Here is a 21775-nt window from a genome sequence, read left to right as displayed (position 1 = left end):
TGCACCATTATAGCGTTCCCGTTCGTCTTTGTGATCGTGTTGTGTCATTGGCTAGTCATTGTTATTGTTAGCTACATTAGCCTCTTTAGCAAACCAGCTGGAAAACGGACAACACACCTTTACATTGTATTGCAATGCATACATTGGTGACTGGAATAAAGTAGCAATGTAAACAAGTGTATGAGAGCATTTAAAATCGACATTAAAATGACCAATGTGGTACAAATACAAAGAAAGTAAATCTCTTCACGGGCGCAGCCATTTTTGTTGAGAGTGTCATCACTGAGCTCGGTCTACTTTCAGAATTCCGAGGGGGCGCGACCAAACCCTAACCCTAAAGGTGTGTTCACACCGCACTTCGCCCCGCGACACGTTTCAATGTTAAGTGAACGTGGAGACGCGAATCGGGCGAATTTTTTTTTCGCCGATACGCGCGACAAGATTTGATTGACAGCGCGAAATTTTTCCTCGTGAACGGCGAGCGCGTTCACGTGGATTCGCGCCGCGAATAATTCGCCCCGCGAATAAAGTTAAAATATTTCAACTTCTTCGCGGCATTCGCGTTGAAACAGCCAATCAGCGTTCACTCCCTGTGGGTAACGTGGGTGAAGTAACGTAAAACAGCCAATCAGCGTTCACTCCCTGGGTGACGTCACGTAACAGCCAATCAGTTCACTCCCTGGGTGAAGTAACGTAAAACAGCCAATCACCGTTCAACCGTTCAGTGAACCGCAGCTTGGAGGAGAAAGTGATTGTTGCCGTTTGCGACTCCCGCTCTATATCTACATATAATATATAAATATCTATATCATATAATATATACAATATATATAATATCACGGCACAAAGCGGTGTGCGCCTCCGGATTATATTATTAACCCATAAACGACGGGCTCTCCCTCTTCCACAACAGGTACAGACACACATCTCGGCCATGGTTGATGAGAATGGCATGAATGACCGTTGTCAGGCAAAAAAAAAATTTGCCCCGCGAATGCACACAAAAATGCACAGCGACAGATTATGATTTGTCGCGCGGCAACATTCGCCTATTCGCGCGAATAGGCGAAATGGGACAAAGTGCGGTGTGAACACACAGTAAAGGCTCATTTATGCTCAACGTTAAATACGCATACGGATACGGACGGAGCCTTTCGTCCGTACTCTGCGTTCATTTCGTCCGTTTTTCGACCGTTTCCACAAAGCTTACGGATACGCACCAAACGGAGCAGTACCACCGGAAGCCGTGGGGGCGCTGTTGCCGTCACTACCCGATACGGAGCCTAGAGCCAGTGTGAGACAGAAGAAGAAGACGACGACGGCCTTACCGACCACCGCCTCTTACAACGAGCCCGTTTTCTTCTTTTATTTATTATGTACATAATCAAGACCTCCTCCATAGTCGCCATGTTTGTTGTTTTCTTTTTACAGTCTATGGTTTGTTGTCATAAACTTTTGACTCTGCGCTGCCCCCTAGTGGATGTATTGGTTAACATCTATGCCAACGTAAAGGACGCATGGAAGTATGTGAGCAGTGACGGTAACAACGTTAGAAACGGACGCGTACAATTACGTCCGTACGTCGAGCATAAATGAGCCTTAACCCTACGAGAGAAGTGTTACTGTGTGTTCACACCGCACTTCGCCCCGCGACACGTTTCAATGCAAAGTGAACGTAGAGACGCGAATCGGGCGAAATGTTTTGTTGCCGAAACCCGCGACAAGATTTGATTGACGGCGCAACATTTTTTCACGTGAACGGCGAGCACGTTCACGAGGATTTGCAGCGCGACAAATTCGCTGAAGTTGAAATATTTTAACTTTTCCGCGGCATTCGCGTGAGACAGCCAATCAGCGTTCACTCCCTGTGGGGTGAAGTAACGTAAAACAGCCAATCACCGTTCAACCGGCTGGGCCAACCATTCCCTGCACTCTGCAGTGAACCGCAGCTTGGAGGAGAAAGTTATTGTTGCCGTTTGCGACTCCCGGAGCTCTATCTATATATAATATTATATGATATTATATATATAATATATAAATCTATATAATATAAACATATATATAATATCACGGCACAAAGCGGTGTGCGCCTCCGGATTATATTATTAACCAATAAACGACGGGCATTCCGACGTCTCTCCCTCTTCCACAACAGGTAGAGACGCAATAGTGGTGATCTCGGCCATGGTTTATGAGAATGAATTGGCATAAAGCACCGTTGGCGGGCAAAAGACGTTGTCAGACAAAATTTGCTGCGCAACAAGTGATGGGCAAAAATAACCTAAATGGACATTACATTATGAATATAGTCAACTCTGGGCCCAAATCTAATAAACACAACATACCACACATTCAAGAGGGTGAAGATGACCCTCGAGCCCCCCTATCAGTCTGCGGAGAACACTCTGCCACAGCCGGACGGCGAGGACACACATATCACACAGAAAGACAACACAACCCGGAGGCTCAGGGACAAGAGAACCCTCGATAACCCACACAAAGTCTAACACACACACCTGGCTAGGAAGATACTATAAGTTTCTCATGCACCAAATCACGGGAGCTCTTCTGAAGCAGAACTTCCACGGAGGCGAAGCTCTAGGCGACCTCAGCGCTGTTAGGGGACGTAGAATATTCGATCTCTCACGCTTTATGAATCTGTATTACCTTTGCTACTTTACTCAATAAATCCGAGGCCCTCGTGCTGATAGACTTTAGTACCTCTCCGTCTCATTTTATCTGGTCAAGTAACTAGGCAGACTGTTTTTCCCAACAAATTGGTGACCCCGACGTGATTTTACTACTACTGGGAAAACGATTGAGGACGGAGAGGGGCACGCCCCGGGACCCCGGAGCACCACCGATTCCGGCAGTCTCACCTCGGGCGCCCATAAAAAGGTAGGCAGAACCCGTTGATAAAATCCGAATTCTGCATAGTTATATAGGAACCACATTAGGAGATGAGACTGTAGGGACGGTTTCCTACGGGGGGCATCCCGCGGGGATAAGGCTGAGTGCAACGTAGAGTTAACCTGTAAAAACCCGATTGACCCTAGACGCGTGACGCACGAATACTGGCTCGCTGCATGGTGAAATAATACCCTCGAGGCCTAGGACCTATAATGATCGAGCATAGTGATACAATACTCTCGATGGTCGGATTAGGGTCTATAGTAATCGAGCATGGTGATACAATACTCTCGATGGCCAAGATGAGAAGATAAGGATGCCTGGGCTCTGGGAGAGACCCAGAGGAAAAGATGCCTAGGCTCGGGGAGACCTAGAGGAAATACCCGGGCATTATAAGGGACCCGGAGGAAATACCTGGGCTATGAGAGAGACCCAGAGGAAAAGATGCCTAGGCTCGGGGAGACCTAGAGGAAATACCCGGGCATTATAAGGGACCCGGAGGAAATACCTGGGCTATGAGAGAGACCCAGAGGAAAAGATGCCTAGGCTCGGGGAGACCTAGAGGAAATACCCGGGCATTATAAGGGACCCGGAGGAGATGACTCAGTAGGGCCTGTAATAATCGAGCATGGTGATACAATACTCTCGATGGTCGGAGTAGGGTCTATAGTAATCGAGCATGGTGATACAATACTCTCGATGGCCAAGATGAGATCTATTAGATAAGGCTCGCCGCATGGTAAATAGGAATGGCCGCCGACAGTGTCCACGTGTGCGCTAGAGAAGGAGGCGAGAGAGCGAGAGGCGAGAGGCGTGAGAATGTGGGAGCGTGCACAGGAGAGACTGAGAGCGAGCGTGTGTGTGCATGCGTGCGGGGGTGTGTGTGGTGCGTGTGTGTGTGTGTGTGACTGTGTGTGAGGGCCCGTGTGAGTGTGTTGGACTGGGGGTCATGGACCCGAGACACAGTTGGGAACTGTGGGTATAATCAAGAACGTAGGGGATAGCGTCTGGGTGGTGCATAACAGAGGGCACTACCAGAAAAGATACTATTGGTCGGGATAAGACGTTGCTTTGAGTCCTACGTGTCAAAACTGTTAATCATATTGTGCGGCCTGGTTTGCAAAGGAAAATTTCTTGTGCGAATAACCCCCTGCCCTGCGCGCAACGCTTGCTCGCTTACGCGCCCCCCCCCCCCTCTCCTCATCTCCCCGTCCGCCATATTTGTAGTTTCCCCGTCCGCCATATTTGTAGTTTCCCCGCCATTTTTGTAGTTTCCCCGTCCGCCATATTTGTAGTTTCCCTGTCCGCCATATTTGTAGTTCCCCCGTCCGCCATATTTGTAGTTTCCCTGTCCGCCATATTTGTAGTTTCCCTGTCCGCCATATTTGTAGTTTCCCTGTCCGCCATATTTGTAGTTCCCCCGTCCGCCATATTTGTAGTTTCCCTGTCCGCCATATTTGTAGTTCCCTGTCCGCCATATTTGTAGTTCCCCTGTCCGCCATATTTGTAGTTCCCTGTCCGCCATATTTGTAGTTTCCCTGTCCGCCATATTTGTAGTTCCCCCATCCGCCATATTTGTAGTTTCCCTGTCCGCCATATTTGTAGTTCCCCCATTGGTAGAAGGTAGCGAGGTCAAGAGAAGATAAGAGGGGAATGCAGCAAGTGTGGGAGTCACAGGGAGACAGACAGAGAGATTCAGAGGTTATCTTCTACACTATTAGCATTTAAAGTTGTCCATAGCATGCACACCGCGTGTCCACAGAAGTCCAGGGGTCAACCAGCTGGGGACTCTTTTTAAGAGTTCAGGGAAAATCCTCTCTCACCAATCTGAGCAGAAGGACCCGCCCTAAAAGGACTCGGGGACGGCGGAGTCAATGCACAGTTCAACAGACCTGACAAGGTTTAAGTACAAAAAAGACAGCACAAAGAGGAAAATTAAAAATTCCTGAGGGATTACGGTAATAATAGACATTATATTAAAATTGATCATATAATGTAGACAGAGAAAGGCCTGGTAGTGGGCCTCATCAGGGCCACTGAGATAAGGGAGGTTACTCTCCTGCACAGAGTGTTGGAACACACAAGGTGGTTCTGAAAGCATATTTCAGATGAAACAATAGAGTTAAGAAGGAAATGGTCTTTACTATACCTAATTACAATTACATTTGTGTCAACTAAATTGTAAAAGATGTCCTGATATTCACATTATGGCTAAAAGGGAATACATATCAGTCATACAAAATAATAATGTTACTGCAATTGAAGTTAAGAGTGTTGTTATTAACCAAGTGATTTAACCTAAAAGAATACGGATAAACGATAGGTATCATGCAACTTGAAAGTTAATGTTATTATTTACACTGGAAAGGATAATTGAAAAATATGGATATTATAAGGATAAGAATGAATAAAAATACATAAAATAAAACTTAATCTTAAAAACCTGTACAAGTAGGACAATTAGGTTGATTATGGATTGGATGGATTAGCACTACATCTGCTGGGAAGGGATCTAATATACAAGCTAGGTTCTCAATTTACATTCGGAAGTAATGGGTTTACCTTTCAAATGCCACTAATACTGCTGTTACGCCTTCATAACATGTTAACATTTGATAATATTTTCCTTCTCACTCCAACAGAAAGTTACTTTCTGATTGACCCCATCATCCGCCCACTTACACACACAGGGTAACCGCCCTGATGTGTCTCCATTATACACACACTTGGCTGCATGAGTAGCTGGGGCTGAGGACTCTGTCTCCATCCCTCCACTTCGCAATCTATTCCACCTAAATGGGTGGAAATTTATTGTATCCCAGGCACGGCATCCTGCAGTAAGCCAGTATGGAAGGCTGGTTAGCCAACGACGGGTAAGATCCCACCTTGAAACCAGGGACAACCTAAGGCAGGCACAGTCACGATTACTTGGCAGAGTCACTGTGAGCATTGACTCATTCGATCGGGAAGTGACGAGCTGCAACCATCATAGGAAGAGCCGGGTGGGGTGAAAGGTGGAGGAGGAACAGGAGTCAGATATGTTGGCTCAGGCAGCGGAAGTGGTGGACTTAGAATGAGACATGTTGCGTTTTCATTTATAAAATGGTATATACTAACTCAAGTTACGTTTTCGGTTTAGTGCATAACTTTGTTAATTTCGGGAACAGTTTGGTTTCGGGCGGCTGATGGTAAACCCCACTAATATTGACCTTTGGTTTTGGATATACTGGCTTTGATTTCCCTTCCCACTAGATTGGTTTCATTTAAAGGTTGTTAAGGTTAGGGACTTCAAAGTTGATGACATTTTTGGGTTTGCTTATCATTGAATAAGCAAGGAGGGAATTTGTGAGAAATTAGAGAAAAGTGTGGATACTGTAATCAAACTTTTGACTTAATTGACTTGTGTAGATGCACTAGCACTAATGAGGTATCACATGCATGCTAATAGAATGATGCATCTAACCCCGCATGAAATGCTTACGGGTCGACCCATGCCTTCACCTATTATTCAAGGCCCCATAAGGGACCTCCATTAGAGCAATAAGAAATATAATTGAGAAAATATGTTTGACCACTAACTGCTGTACATAAGTTTATATTTCAACAATAGAAACACAAGTTCCAGAGCGTGAGGAGGAGCCAGATGCAGGGACGCCCGGAGCCGACCAGCCGAGCCAGGATTTGATTTTGATTTGATTTGTTTTGTTGTATTGACACACACTTACAGACACCCATGAAAAGACAAAAGAATACAATTGAGGATTGAAACACAAACGTCCCAGTCTTATTTCCATTGTGGTCCCCAACAGGAGCAACAGCCACATAATAATGCTGAAGCTGGCGAGCCTCCTCCTGACCCTCTATGGGTTTTGGCAGATAACACAGCCCCGGATAGAGAGAAGAGCAGTCTATGGAAAATATCACACTAGACACAGAATCCATGCATATCACAAGAGTTGAGATCTAATGTGTAACTAGGACTGTGTATAGATTGTGTGGAAGTTTCGTAAAGTATATATGTAAGGGAGAATGTTTTGGCAGATCCCACTGGCCCAAGGATGAATCCAGAGGAAGGATGAAACCAAACTCCAGAGGGGTCGGTGTCCAGAGCGCTGGCAGGGTTACAGGCCCTCGAAAACAAATCGAGATACACCGACCCCCTCCCCAGACCTGACGAGGTTTCAAAAGACAGAATAAATTTTAATTCAGGAGGGAGTACGGGAGAAATGGACTTCTCACTCTAACAGAAAGTTATACGTAGGCCTATAAAGAGATAGGTATAGATATATCACCTCATTTTCATTTATTAAAAAATAAATAAAAAATAACATTTTGTTTATGAGCTTTGCCCACACTTAAAAAAAAAAAAAAAAAAAAAAAAGAGGCATCCCTTTCACCTCATTTCTCATTTATTTTAAATATTTATTGTATTTACTTTTATTTATTTTATGAGCTTTCCCCACACAAAAAAAAAAAAAGAGGCATCCCTTTACGCAGAGAACCCTCGCCGTTAGGGCTCGGAACTAAAGAAGGCGGAACTCATGCTTCATGTCCGCATCTAGAACCTAGAACTGAACCATGCTTTCCTACAATGTTTATGAAATATTTTAGACTGTGCCTTCCTGTTGTTATCCAGTTTGCATTATTACGGATTGATTATTATGGTTATGGTTATTAACGACAAGAAGAGAGAATAACGTCCCTTGGCTATGTTGTTTTGGTGGTTTATGTCATGTTGTTGTACCCCCCCCCCCCTCCCATACAGATTCTGAAATGTTGGTAATGACGTGAATAACATACGATGGGCTCTGTGAAATATAATATGTCTATGTCGAATAACGCCTCTTGGCCATGTTGTTTTTGCCCCTCCCTTGTTTTTTCCCCCCCTCCTCCAAGAGGGACAGAGGGCAACTCCTCAGCTCCTCATCTGCCCTCATATGTAAATCAGGCCCAGAAAGAGTTTATGGTTCCCCGGCTGCCACTCTCACGCCACAAGGCAGTCCAGACGAGCCGCTGGGCGATTGAACAAGACAGTAGAAATCAACCAGAGGAGGACGCACGAAATGGCGGACCAGCAGAGAATCAGAGCGTTGAACTGGTTAACTCTAAACCTCGAACCAGGAAAGATCCTGGACGACAGCGCAAGGAAGAAATGGGAAGCACGATACGATGACTACATTAAAGGGTGGCAACGGGAAGGGGTGATGAGACAGGGGCCCTACGATCATAACAGCCGAGGCGCCATACACGCACACATCCGCGCCCAGTACGAACAGGCAAGGGTCCGCCGCGACAACGCGGGGAGCCGGGCAGGGCACAAGGACGCCCTCGACATCCAGGAGCGGAAAAGAGAGAAAAGCATGTGGATATTGAAAGCGATGGCCTCGGGCCTTCCACCGATCCCGGCCCCTCCAGCGAAGGACCCAGCCCGGGGGAACCCAACAGCCCCATCCTGGACGAACCTTACGACCCCGCTGTACCCCCCCGTAACTAAAGAAGGCACAGATGCCCAACAGCCTCCCGACGCCCGCCCACTCCCTTACAACAACCTGACCCCCCACCGCCCCCCACCCATCCCGCCCCGCCACCTCATGAACCCAGTAGTCGAGATAGACTACGCTACACCCCAATCCCCGGTTACGGTAACATGGCATGACCCCGAAGAGACAGACTCGAAACCAAGCGGGCCAGAGGCTCGCGTCAGCAAACAAGGAGGATGGAGAGCAAAGGAAGAACTAAGAGCACCGACAATCCCCTTTGAATGTCAGATGATCCCGGGGAGAGCCGGTCCCCTGGGACAGGAACCAACCGAGACCAAACACCGGAGGAAGCAAGGGACAGGGAGACGCAAACCCAGGCCTCGCTCGTCCTCCCACTCCCCGTCGTCCTCCTCCTCCTCCTCCTCCTCGAACTCCGATGCTAGCCGACCCCCTTCCCCCGAACCCAGGCCTGGGCCGTCATCGCAAGGACATCCCGGACGAAAGACAGAGAGAACACGGGTACGGAGCGAATCCCCAGCAAGCAGCAGGAGAAACTCCCGGACCTCCAGCCTGCCAAACCTGAAAGAGAAGAAATCAGGGAAGGGAAAAGGAAAGAAAAAAGAAGACAGAGTTGAAGATACGGCCGACACCCTAGACTGGGTCCCCCAAGACGAACAATGGAAACAAGAAATCCTAGACCAAGTGACCCACCACATCCGAGAAGAAGTGTACCGCCAGAGGCAGTACCTCCCAGAGGACAGAGACCGGCGGATGAAGAAAGCAAAGACAGGAGAAACGGACACAGAGTCACGGCACGGGAATCGGTTTGATCAGCTCCACATAACGGACCAGGGGAACACCACGACCCCGGCCCCGAATACACGCGCCACCAGCACTCCCCGAGGACCCCTAACCCCGGGACCCCCTCCACAACAGCCCCAAGCCCACGGGATCCATGAAAACCTCGCCCCGGACGGGGGGACGGAACCAATGTACCCGCTAATGGAGACCCAGACAGGGAGACCAATCTACGTTCCATGGACCCACCGCGACCTCCGCGGAATAGTGGAGGACCTTCCCCCGATCAGAGAAGGAGCGGGCAAGTGGATCAGAATCTTCGAGCATCTGACCACCGCGGACCGACTCACAATGGGAGACGCCCGAGCAGTCCTCATGCGAAGCGAAGGACCCCAACCACTCCAGGACGTGGAAAACGTGGCCAAAACCACGAGACAACCAGACGACCGCCCCTTCGACCCCTACCGCCCCACATGGTGGGACGCCCTGAGGGGCCTTTATCCCGCCCAAAATTCAGCTGCATGCATGACCGGCCTGAGAAGGAAGATAGGAGAGGCGGCGTGTGAATACATCAGCAGAGCCACGCAACGGTGGAAAGACGGATTTGGAACCCGACCCGGGGCCACCGATGCAACGGAAGCCATGTTCCGGGTAGCAGTAGAGACGGGCCTCAACGCCAAGACCCGCGAGGGCCTCAAAACAGTGATTGGACTCGGGAGAATGACCTTCCGGGAATGGGAGGAGGCTGTCACGCACCACGTGAACCTAGAACAAGACCGAGAGGAAGAGGATGTCAAGGAGGACCAGGACCTGAGAAAACGACTCCTGCGAATGGATGTAAAGAAGGCGAGCCAGGAGCACAACAGGGACAAAAAGGAGAGACACCGACCCCCTCCCTACTCCGAAGCGGTTCCCCTCATGCCCCTGATGGATTTCCCTGACCAGCTTGACCAGGTCGGTCAAGGAGGACACCTGGAAACCACAGCCCTTGGCTATGGGTACGACCTCCCCTACCCACAGCTTCACGCCCCCTCCCCCTCCCCCTACCTGTGAAGTGCTAGTAACCTCTCCAGGTGGGCATTTCCCCATTCCCAGTCCCCGCCCCTCCCCCTCCCCCTACCTGTGAAGTGCTAGTAACCTCTCCAGGTGGGCGGCCCCACTTCCCGTCCCCGGCTACAGCACCGCCCCCTCCTCCCACCTGATGCAGCCACGCCACTCGGACCAGGGATCTGCGTTCCGGTACCAGGGGCTGCGGCCCGTTCCTTTAGGGCTTGAGGGCACCCCTGGCTGTATTTGCTTCAATTGCTGTATAGCCTATAACCCGGTTAAGGTAGAATGCCATTTTTTGCAATAATATTCCCCGCTGTATTGCTCATGCTCACCAGGATAACGCCCTGCCAGGGCCATTGAATAAACGGGTCTTTTTAATTAGTATGGGGGTGCTACCGCCCATACTCCCATGTGCATCCCTGGCAGGGGCTAATGAAGGATGTTCCCGCTTGCTTCTATCTTATTTTTCTATAGCTGAAGGTGCTGAAAGGAGAATACGTGATGATATATAGCCTCGTATTCTGCTGTTGGTTTGTTTGTGTGCCCCACCGGGCCGCTAGGAGGGATTGATTTGATTTATCTTTCGATTTTAATGACTTTGACTCGATTTATCCTTTTAATAACTTTAACTTTAGACTTGAGAAAAAAAAAAAAAAAAAAAAGATTTGTATTTTGATTTCCTTAATTGTTTTGGTTTAATACCATAATCTCAATTTCTTGCTTAATCACATGTTCTGTTTTGACCTTGCCTTCCGTGTCATTGTGCAAAGGGATACTGCAATGTAAGGCCGGGGTGGATGCCACCCCCTAGGAGGGGTGTGTATGGCATACTCATGTCCGAAGCATGAGTAGCGTTTCTCCCACGTGGTTCCCCATACACCCGGCCAAGCGAGATATTAGGATCCCATGCTCATGGTTGCTTATTTTTATGGTCAAGTTTGTCGTCTTTCTGATGTTATTGATGATGCTACAATGATACGTCAAGCGCTGAGGTCCAACCCCTCGTGTCCCTAGTAAGTGAAGCTGTCTAGCGACGGGTTGAGGGGGACAGCTGTTTTTATTTTTAATTTTTAATTTTTTTGTATGGTCGAGTTTGTCGTTATTTTTAAGTGAAAGTCGTCTGACGACGACTTGAGGGGGATATGATGGGCAAAAATAACCTAAATGGACATTACATTATGAATATAGTCAACTCTGGGCCCAAATCTAATAAACACAACATACCACACATTCAAGAGGGTGAAGATGACCCTCGAGCCCCCCTATCAGTCTGCGGAGAACACTCTGCCACAGCCGGACGGCGAGGACACACATATCACACAGAAAGACAACACAACCCGGAGGCTCAGGGACAAGAGAACCCTCGATAACCCACACAAAGTCTAACACACACACCTGGCTAGGAAGATACTATAAGTTTCTCATGCACCAAATCACGGGAGCTCTTCTGAAGCAGAACTTCCACGGAGGCGAAGCTCTAGGCGACCTCAGCGCTGTTAGGGGACGTAGAATATTCGATCTCTCACGCTTTATGAATCTGTATTACCTTTGCTACTTTACTCAATAAATCCGAGGCCCTCGTGCTGATAGACTTTAGTACCTCTCCGTCTCATTTTATCTGGTCAAGTAACTAGGCAGACTGTTTTTCCCAACACAAGTTCGCCTGACATAACTGCACACATAACTGCACAGCGACAGGTTATGATTTGTCGCGCAGCAACATTCGCCTGTGTCTTTTGGTGTGAACACACAGTTAAGGGACTAGAAATATATACATATAAAAATAATTAGGTGAGTGCTATGCAGCGCTCAACTCTTGGCTTTATTCTTTCTTTCTTTATTATTCCTTAAAATGTTGGGACCGTACTCCTTCAATTTTCCTAAAATTTTTCACCTAGAGACTACATTCCACTTTTAAAAAAAAAAAAGCTACCTTAGAATCGCTGGCTACTATTTTTCTAACTCAAATAATTTATAGTTTTTTTTAAATATCCAACTTTTAAAACCTTACATTTTATAAGGTAAGATAGGCTACTTTATTATCCTTGGAGGGAAATTTGTCTTGGACTCCAATGCTGTCACATAGATATAGCTGCTTCACATAAAATAATTAACAATACAAATGCAGACAATGCATACATATAGGACACAGCACACAGGCCACATATAACATACAAGAAACAGTGCGATTCACACACACACACACACACACACAATTTGTTTGGCCCTTGGGGGCTTATATGTCCGCCCATTCTCTGACACATTATTAACCACTTCAAACTTAGCAACTTGGTCCGGTTTTTTTAACCGTTAAACTTCAACATTTAACAAATCATTAAATATATAATTTCGATATAATTCATACTTTTTTCAGAATGAACAGTTTAATTTCATTCCCGCTTCGTATAGTTTCAGTTGGTCTCAAGACGTTGAGGCTAGAGCTTGATGACGTCACACGCTCTGGTCAAAGGCGTCAATATAACAACGTCAATATTTAATCTCGAAACACAATGCCAAGCTTAAACGGTTACGTTATTTCTTGTTTAACCAGTGCTAAAATGATTTATCGATTGGAAATAGGATTGTGATATACCGGGGGTTTGTGTGTGGGGACCCCCGTTTATATGGCTAGTGGCTAGGTGATTGCTACTTGCATCCGGTGAACCCGGTAGAAGCTAAATGCTAACAATAATGCTTGAAAACGAAAGTTTTAACTTAATATCTACACAAACGACGTGTCACATGAAAGCTGAGACTCCACGGAGTCAAAGGGTATAAACTTCATCACTTTGTTCGCTTATTTTGATCAGCTAGAATTGAAGGAATAAGGTCAACACTTTTCCAAGTTACTACACACACACACACACACTTCAAATAATTAACATTAACATTAGATCACATTAGCTATTTGTTTAACTCTTCACTTTATTTGTTTCCAACCATTTTACATTTTTGTTTACATTGTTAACTCCATTCAGACTTTTGTTCAAATCCCTTCATTTGATTTAAGCCATTGTGCCATGTGGCTTTAATAATATTCTCAACCTCACTTTGCACTACAGCACTCAACACATTTTTTGCAGGCATTGCATTTTCTAGTTTTAATTATTATAGGATGAGCTTTTATTGATCCAATTATTGAAATAGCTATTGATCAGCATTTAGTACAGATGTGTCCAGGTTATTTTAAGCTTTGAGCTGGTGGAAATGTTCCACGTTTGTACTTTGTTTCTTTGTGACACACAAGCTATTCCTTTAATGCCACAGAGGAGGCCTTCACTTCACAAGGTCCTTCATGATTCGGAGCGAAGAGCACCTATAGCCACTGCCAAAGTGGTTCCAGTGATTGAGGTTGTGAAAAAGTTGGTAGAGCTGGTTTCTCTGCGAAAAGCCAGGCGCCTTTGGAATGTTCTCATGGTATACAGAGTAGAACGAGCTGCTGAAACCACCAAACATCGCCATGATGCCCAGCTCGTACTCAGAGTGGCCGTAGAAGGAGGCAGGGTCGAATATGACTGGTCCGTCTGTGGTCTGGGCCACGTTGCCTCCCCATAGGTCTCCGTGGAGGAGGGCGGGCACAACCTCCACATCCGTAAACAGCTGCGGGATCTTCAACTTTATCGTCAGTGCAGGAAGAAAACAGAAAAGCTTAACGTCAGAGGTACAGCTCAACAATTGAAAAAATGTATATAAAAAATAATAATGATTGTATACTTGTAGATGGGACCATAGTTCCCTTGCTTCTCTGTCACCGTAAGACTTCTCCACCATGTCCAGTTGATGCTGGAGTCTGTGTCTGGAGTAGAACGTCACCCAGTCATCCTGCCACTCGTTTTCCTGCAAAATAATTACATTAGTGTAGTGTAGGCTCCCTGCAGATGAAATATATGATATAGCATTAATGGTACACAGCTAAACGACGATGATTCAGGGTGTCACTATGAGTTACATTTGAACATGATTGAGTGAAAATGGCCCTTTATGACTGCACTCAATGCTAGAGAAATAGGTTTGATTTCAGTTGCCGAGCAACCGCATCATGCATCACTTGCAGGCGGGTATATATGCTCTGCCACCAAAGGTGACCTCGGCCCAATCTGGGAGCCAGCAAAAAGCCCAATTTGTCTTTGTGAACATGGTCTCTTTACCATAATTTACCTGCGGAAGGTAACCACAGCATGTAGCAACATGGAACCCATATTTTTCGACGAGAGGCATTTCAGAATGCCCTGCTCCTTTTCCTGGGAACAACCAGAGAGGACTCATAATTAATCTATATAGGACAGCTAAATAATAAAAGTCTAAAATAGAACATTCTAAATGCAGCAGGAGAGCATGCCTGCTGTTCAACCAGCCAAAGCAGTGACACTAAAATCATTTCACTCCGCCAGCTCAATAAAGCTGCGTGCAGCAGTCAGAGTCCTTGATGTTGGTCTTCATGGTAGAGCACCTATTAGCCCTTGGCTCCAAGCTAACCTTTGCAGTCCACTCGCAGTCATTATGTTCTCCAAAACGACACTTTAACCTGAGCCCACACTCATGTGTAAGTTGTTTTTAGAACCTGCTGAAGGCTTCTAAATAAAAGAAGAAAAATAAAATTCATTAGTAATTACCAACTGTTTGCTGTTCTCTCATTTGCTTATCCAGTCGTCTCTTGTTGTGAAGGTGCAGATTTGCTAATTTCTCTCCAAGCTGTGTCGAGTACCTTTTGGACAGACAACACATGTACACACACAGTGTGTACACATTGAGACCAAAACCCAAATAATAAAAGAATGTTACATTGATTGTTCAATGGTGCAATAGGTTCACACCATGGCTCTCACTTGGTCAAACCGTTCATGTCCAGGTGTTCCATGACAAACACAGATCCTCCTGTGTCCAGCTCAATGACTTTCACTGGCTTCGGGACTTTGATGGTTTCTGTTTTTAAAATGGCATCCAAACTCGCCATTTCCCCATCAAACATCCGTTTCGCCTTGATTAAAAAAGGAAAAAAGTTTAAAAAAAATAAATAATAATAATAATAATAAAGTAGGTGAAATAGCATTATTACAATAAACAAACAACAAAATGAAGAACCTGACTCTTGTGATTTATCTTCACAAAAACGGTGCCATGGTCAGTGTGGTAGCTGTGGCCCTCGCTGATGCAGCCCCCTCCAGAGTGCCCAGTGGACCTCAGCATTGAGGTTCCAAGCTCCTTCTTCAACTTAGCCTCCATGGCAAGTCGAAAAATGAATACTGATCGGCTGGATAGATATTCCACGTTTCTGTCCTATCACTGATGAAAACCAACGAAAGTTCCTCTCGGACAGAATATCTATGAGGGTATTTCAACTTATCCTCAGTGTGCACTGCAGGCCTTCATGCGTCACACTTGTTTTTATTCCGGTTTACGTTTGGTCCACAGAAGTAACCAATTGAGAAGTAGCAAATCGAGTGGTTGACGTGAATCTTACCCTATCACAGCCTCTGCGTAAAACCACGTGGATATTACCACGGCAACAGACGAGGCTGTTTGTCGTCTGCGCCATGCTATGCTAACACGTTAGCACCAGTGTTGTTCTGAATCACATTGCAAATTAAAGCACTTTTTGAGGGGCGATGTGGAAATGTGTCTGCTTCTTGGGGCGACCGGGGTTGGAAAAACGCTGCTGGTGAAACGTCTCCAAAATATCCTTTAGTGGATCCGTCTGACGGTATAACAAGATAACTACATCATGTGCGTCGTGTAGTTAATGTGTGTGTGTGTGTGTGTGTGTGTGTGTGTGTGTGTGTGTACATCTCTGACCCGTCCACCCCGACGTCAGGTCGGGTCGGGTTGATCTCTTTAACTCGTCACATCTACAGCTCACTGTACGCGATGGATCCAGTGAAATGGGAGAACCGCCCGTTACTCTGCCGACTGTGAGTAATTCAGCCGTGATGGTTTTTTAGGAAGGTACGGGAGATAGAGGGGAGGACATGCAGCAAATGACCACGGGCAGGAATCGAACCCGGGTCGCTGCGTTCAGGACTGAGCCGGTCTGGTACGCGCTGTAACCCGGTGCGCCACCGTGATGTTTCTCTGTACGTCTTTTACTCGACCCATGGGGAGTCACGGCGTCTCCCGTCCTGTTGTACCTGTCACCCTGTACCTGTCGTCCTGTACCTGTCGTCCTGTATCTGTCGTCCTATATCTGTCGTCCTGTATCTGTCGCCCTGTATCTGTCACCCTGTATCTGTCGTCCTATAGCTGTCCTGTACCTGTCATCCTGTATCTCGCCACAGGTCGGCACCAATCTCACCGATTTGACGCTGAGGAGGAAAAGGGTTACAGTGAGAGAGCTGGGAGGCTGCATGGGCCCCATCTGGCCCAGTTACTTCACCGACTGCTCCAGTGTTATAGTTATGTTTCCTTCTTTCCGGAACGTTATTCCCAAATTGACAGTCACCCATCTGAGGTCAAATAAAATGGATGAATTGACATTTGTTGTGCCTTTTCCTGTAGTTCATGGTGGACTCCGCCAACATATTCCAGATTTCAGCGTCCTGTATCCAGCTGCTGTCCGTTCTTTCGGCGGAGCCTCTCCGCTCTGCCTCCGTACTGGTTATTTTCAACAAAAGGTAACCATGCCACCATGCACATTATCACTACATGTAACAGATTGACCATCATCACTATACTTAATAAGTAAAAGTTTTAATAGAACTGATGTCAATATTCAAATATTAAATATATGCCTTGGTAATCTGAAGGATGTTGAAGTTGACGGTGTCCCTTTTATTTCAACCCCCCCCCCCCCCCCCCCCCCTCCCGGCCAGGGACTTGCCTTGTACTATGAGTCTAGCAGAAATGAAGTCACTGTTCAGAATGGATGACATCATCGCATCCGCCCCTCAGCCCGTAACGACGCTGGAAGTGAGCGCCCGCTCTGGCCAAGGACTGAAGGAGGTGCTCAGCTGGCTGGACTCAAACACATCAAAATGACCTCATCAGGAGTTATTAAAAATCCATCATAATTGACAAACAGCTGTCACAGAGACAGGAAATGATGTAAGTGATGCTCCATCTTCCAGAGGAATTAATCGACACCCCCACAAAGAATATTTTCACACATTTACACAAAAGAAATGACTGCTTAAAATTAGATTATTCCTCATGTATTGCTTTTTGTTTCAATGGAAGGCTGTGCAGAAATGATCAGTTGTGATAAAGAAGATGTGTACAATATGATGATACTCTGTTCTGTACTAAGCATTCATACATACCAGTATTTTGTGTATCAGAAACAAATTATTTAGATTAATTCCATTTTTTACATAGTTAAACAGTTCTTTATCTGTTCAAAGGTAAATTAAGTAGACTTAAAATCATAACTGTTGTTTAATGTGTATAGGCCTAATACTTTACATTATGTTTTTTGTTATAAATAACTTGGAGCTATCGGTGCTGAGCTGTATTTTGAGATTTACTGCCTAAGATATATAACACATTTTAACAGTATAATACATTTGCCTACATAGGATTTATTAATATTGATAGTAAAGGGAGGATGAGTTAAGAATCTAGTTAAGGGGTATGCAGTTGAATACAATAAGCTCCATTCTGCTTGATTGTTACTAGTTTATTAAATGTATTTTTATAATATAATTTGAGTCGATTTTGTTGATATGAATGCTACCCCTTAGTGGCCTAATGCGTACCAAAAACAATAATTCAACAAAAAAAAAAACATGAAGTGTACTAGAGTAAAATAATACTTAATATTATATTATCTGTAAAGTACCTAGCTGATTCCTAAATGTAAACTACAGTATAGCAAAAATGATTACTTGTGAAATCAACGTTTCAATGTTTCAGTGTTAAAAGGGACTGGGAACAAAGTCTCTGAAGCTCTTCTCCACCAGGGGGCGTAATGTGCACGGCACAACCTAAACATGGCGCCGAGTGCAAAATGAAGCAAACGTGATGAACAAATATGAAGCAGCAAAATAAAACAACGACTAATTTACAAGGTGTTGTAATCATACCCTTATATTTGATATCAATTGTTGTCAAGGAATGAACAGCAAGTCATGACATTAAAATGGTCCTTTCCCAAATTCCATCCCATTGTGTGAATCCATGGTAACTCACTCTCATATTATGATTTACCAAAAGCGTCTTGACCAACACCAGCTCCAGTTAAAGTTAATGTTGAAATCGAAAGTACATAAATGACAAACTGTGTGTTACTAGGTGGTTGCAATGGCAGGTGCTGTAACATTCACCCATCTTGAAATATCTTCCCTGACCAAGGCTCAAGAAACATTAAAGCAGCTTGTTTGTTTTCAATTAAAATGATGCACAATGAGATTAAAGCAGGCATATCTGGCAGATGATCAGTGGCAGATAGTACTACAACCATCATACAATACTGAGAACTGAGCTTGTATGTCAATTGCCAAGTTCCACCAACATTTCATAAAGTTGTGATTCAGTGTAGGTTTCTACGTAATATACATAATGTACATTAGTATTAGTATTCATGTTCTAATATGATTTTTTGTTAAAACACTGATTTTTCTGTCAGTCAAGAGTAACCTCCCCTCGGTTTATCAAGAGAAGAAACAACCTTAACCAAAGAGATTATACTAAAAGGCAAGGGACTTAGTTACATTATTATAGACATTGGCAAAGAGGAAACGAAAGGGTTCACAAGGGTAACTCATTTCCTTTTTAAGGGCTGGGAAACCCAGCACAGCCTTTGGGCGGTCAGAGTTGGTATTTTTTCCGAGATCAAAAACGTTATCCGTCTTCTATAAGTTGTGGTGACGGTCGGTCGGTCCTCATAGAAAAGGGTTTTGACTGTGCTGCTCCGACTGGGGGCCCAGCACGCTGGCGGATAACAGGGGCAGCAGGGGCTGGGGGAGGGCCCCTGCAATATCCAGGGCCCCAGCCTGGCTGGGATGGGTTTGAGAGGTGGGCAGGCTGGCCGCCTGGTGGCTTGCAGGCAGGGGCAAAGAGGCGCTGTAAGGGAGTGAGCTGGCGAAGGGCACGGGAGAGTTGGAACTCGAACCCATTTGGTTCAGAGTTAGTTTGGGCTGTTCCGCTTGGAAGGGATTGTTGGGTGAAGGGGAGCTCACACCTAGGTAAGAGAAACAAAAACAGGCAACCACATCGTCATTGGATAAAGATTACAAGGCACGCTTTAGCCTGGAAATCCAGAGCCACGTCTAGAGAGCTGTAGGGTCTGGCAACGAGTAATGAAAACAGCCCGACTCGAGGGGCGGCACCAAGCATGCATTTGAAAATATCACTGCACGCCATTGGATAACACTACGACCAATCAGAAGAATACAAGGGGTGACGTATCCAGACCAGTGGAGCTAACCAATAGATAAGACTCTTGCCGTATCCAATCGGTAAAACAGCAACAATTTTGGCCCCGCCTATATCAGATACACCGATGTGATTGGTTTAAGTTCGGATCGAAGGGGATCAGGGAGTGAGCATATTGCTCGTTCCCAGAGTGACTCGCTGAGCGAATTCAAATTGTGCTCTCACGAGAACTCCAGGTTTCCAGCGTAGGGCACACTCAGGGTTAGGGATCAGGTTATTACGGAACCACCTACTGGATAGAAAGGGGTTCATGGCTTTGGCCGGCGGGTTGGCGGGGATGAGGGCGTCCAGGTTGACCAAGGAGGCTGCAGTGGGACCCAGGAACGCCTCCGGAGTCCGACAGTTCCTGGGACTGGGAGCCGCTAGGCTCTCCTCCAGACGGGACAGGTCAAAGAGCTCGGGACTGCCCCCCCCTCGTCCGTTCATGTTCATCTGGCCCCCGTCCATGGCCTCATCGAACAGATCGCCATCTACTGAGGGAGACAGAGACAGAGAGTTGAGGGAAACTTCATTACGTTTCTTTCCCTTCATGAAATGTGAACTACGGCGGCGGGGGCCAAGTCTCCCCTACCTGAAGGGCTCCAGGCCCGGGGGGACGGGGCCCTGGCTGCAGCAGGGTGTGCTGTTCTCTCTGCTGCCGTAGAAAAGGAAGGAAGAGGCGGACACAAATCATCCAAAATGCCAATCTACTCCCCAAATTGTAATTTGCGCGGTTCATTATCTAGGCACAGCCAAATTCTTTTTTTTTTAAATTGAGAAACAAGATTCAGATTCAAGATGACCTAATTAATCCTGGCAGGAAATTGTAAAGGGGCGCTGTGTATTAAAAGCAGGTCATATGACAACCCTTCTGACCTGTGTGAGCTGGGGAGCTCCATGCCTGGCCGGGGGTGTGGAGGCTGGAGGCGTTCCTGGGGCTATCCCAGTGGTCGGCGGGGGACTGGCTGCGTTCCCAGGGCGGGGCGGGGCTGCCAGAGGCCGGGGGAGCCAGCCAGGGGGTCTCGACTCTTGCGCTGTCTTCTGTGAAACACAGAAAGTGGAGTTTATTTACACTGGATCACATCTCACTCTTCTCTATTGTGTTCATATCAGCATACCCCCATTTATTTTTTTTGTTACAACGTGAGGCAGTCGAGGGTACTTTTCCGTTGCATGTGTGTTTGTTTAATTTGTTAGGGAGGGAGCAGCTAAAACAAGAAGGCCTAGTGGGAGCATCAATATCAATGGGAATATCTAGCGGGGGGAGAGCATTGTGCTGCTAGGGTAAAGTCAATACGGCTGCGGACGCGGGCGGCTCACCCAGCGAGTCCCAGGGGTCTCTGCCGGTCAGGCGGGCGGCCCCCTGTGGCTGCACGTCCCCCCAGGGATTGGTGCTATGGGACACATCTGGAGGCACGGCGAAAACATCCACCAGATCCATAAAGGCCGTCTAGACACAAGAGCACAAACGTTTCGTGTTTTTTCTCTTGACACATTTTATGATGGGCTTTTAGGAGTACAGCTATAGTGCAAATTTGAAATGGTGGATCTTGTGGTGGATCTTGTAATAAATATCTTAATGGCTCATGGGGAAAAAAGCAAGTCACACACAAAGTAGCTCTGATTGATTCTGGTGAACGAGGGCGGCGTCAGGGCTCATACCCCGCCTTTGGATTCCATTTCCCGCTTGCTCTCCTCGAGAGCTTTCTGGAGCAATGACTCGTCTCCCTGGCGACTGCGCTTCTCCTAGCGGGGAAATCGGACACACGGATGCCGGTTAGTATGACAGAGGGGCTTCGGGCTAAGTCACATATTGTCCCATCCATATTTATGAATTAGTGTGAGCTCAGTCACCGATTTCAAATAACAAAATAACACAAATATAGTACTGCATGTGTCGCACAAAGCCGTGTGCAGAGGTCTCCCTGGCAGAAGGGTGGAATGAACAAACAGAGCACAGAGGCTTTGTATTTATGTTTACCATTCTCCCGTTGTACATTTTACACTCAATTAACTACTGAGATGACCTGACATACTTAGTTTGGTGTATAGCTACTGTTTTCATTACTCATTGTAGTTTCACATGGCTCATGGCTCATCATGGCTTCCCACATTCTCACTTTGACAATGATCTTTTTTAATATTATAATATTTCTATGTAACCAGAAAACGTGGATCACTTGTTCACTAGA

General features: G+C 46.3%; 3 protein-coding genes across 11 annotated transcripts in view; 1 reads left to right on the top strand and 2 right to left on the bottom strand.

Moving 5' to 3' along the window:
- Nucleotides 1-13259: 13259 nt before the first annotated feature.
- Nucleotides 13260-15561, bottom strand: fn3krp (fructosamine 3 kinase related protein). Its single transcript, XM_084463418.1, has 6 exons — nt 15321-15561; nt 15065-15216; nt 14852-14943; nt 14397-14479; nt 13953-14075; nt 13260-13853 (listed from the first exon to the last, which is right to left on the bottom strand). The coding sequence occupies exons 1-6, from the start codon at nt 15459-15461 to the stop codon at nt 13515-13517; spliced, it is 930 nt and encodes a 309-aa protein (XP_084319544.1). The 5' UTR covers nt 15462-15561; the 3' UTR covers nt 13260-13514.
- A 291-nt stretch (nt 15562-15852) lies between these two features.
- Nucleotides 15853-18089, top strand: arl16 (ADP-ribosylation factor-like 16; the record flags this gene model as incomplete). Its single annotated transcript, XM_084488893.1, has 5 exons — nt 15853-15914; nt 16090-16147; nt 16511-16627; nt 16731-16846; nt 17045-18089. 5 exons carry the CDS (start codon nt 15853-15855, stop codon nt 17208-17210), a joined length of 519 nt encoding a protein of 172 aa, XP_084345019.1. The 3' UTR covers nt 17211-18089.
- A 159-nt stretch (nt 18090-18248) lies between these two features.
- epn3a (epsin 3a) overlaps nt 18249-21775 on the bottom strand; it is a 14744-nt gene continuing 11217 nt past the window's right edge. For 2 of the 9 annotated variants that reach the window (XM_084488883.1, XM_084488888.1), the window contains exons 6-11: nt 21246-21329; nt 20904-21033; nt 20460-20624; nt 20176-20238; nt 19838-20077; nt 18270-19350 (exon numbers count right to left, since the gene is read on the bottom strand). In XM_084488883.1, the coding sequence (XP_084345009.1) occupies nt 19052-19350; nt 19838-20077; nt 20176-20238; nt 20460-20624; nt 20904-21033; nt 21246-21329 (981 nt within the window). In that variant the 3' untranslated portion in view covers nt 18270-19051. Of the gene's footprint in view, nt 19351-19837; nt 20078-20175; nt 20239-20459; nt 20625-20903; nt 21034-21245; nt 21330-21775 lie in introns of all 9 variants that reach the window. The other 7 variants (XM_084488884.1, XM_084488891.1, XM_084488886.1 and 4 more) reach the window with 6 other exon arrangements.

The sequence above is a fragment of the Micromesistius poutassou genome (assembly GCF_964030765.1).
Source record: "Micromesistius poutassou genome assembly, chromosome: 1".
Taxonomy (NCBI): domain Eukaryota; kingdom Metazoa; phylum Chordata; class Actinopteri; order Gadiformes; family Gadidae; genus Micromesistius; species Micromesistius poutassou.
The sequence above is the reverse complement of the archived record's forward strand: the minus strand, read 5'-3'. Positions and strand labels throughout refer to the sequence as shown.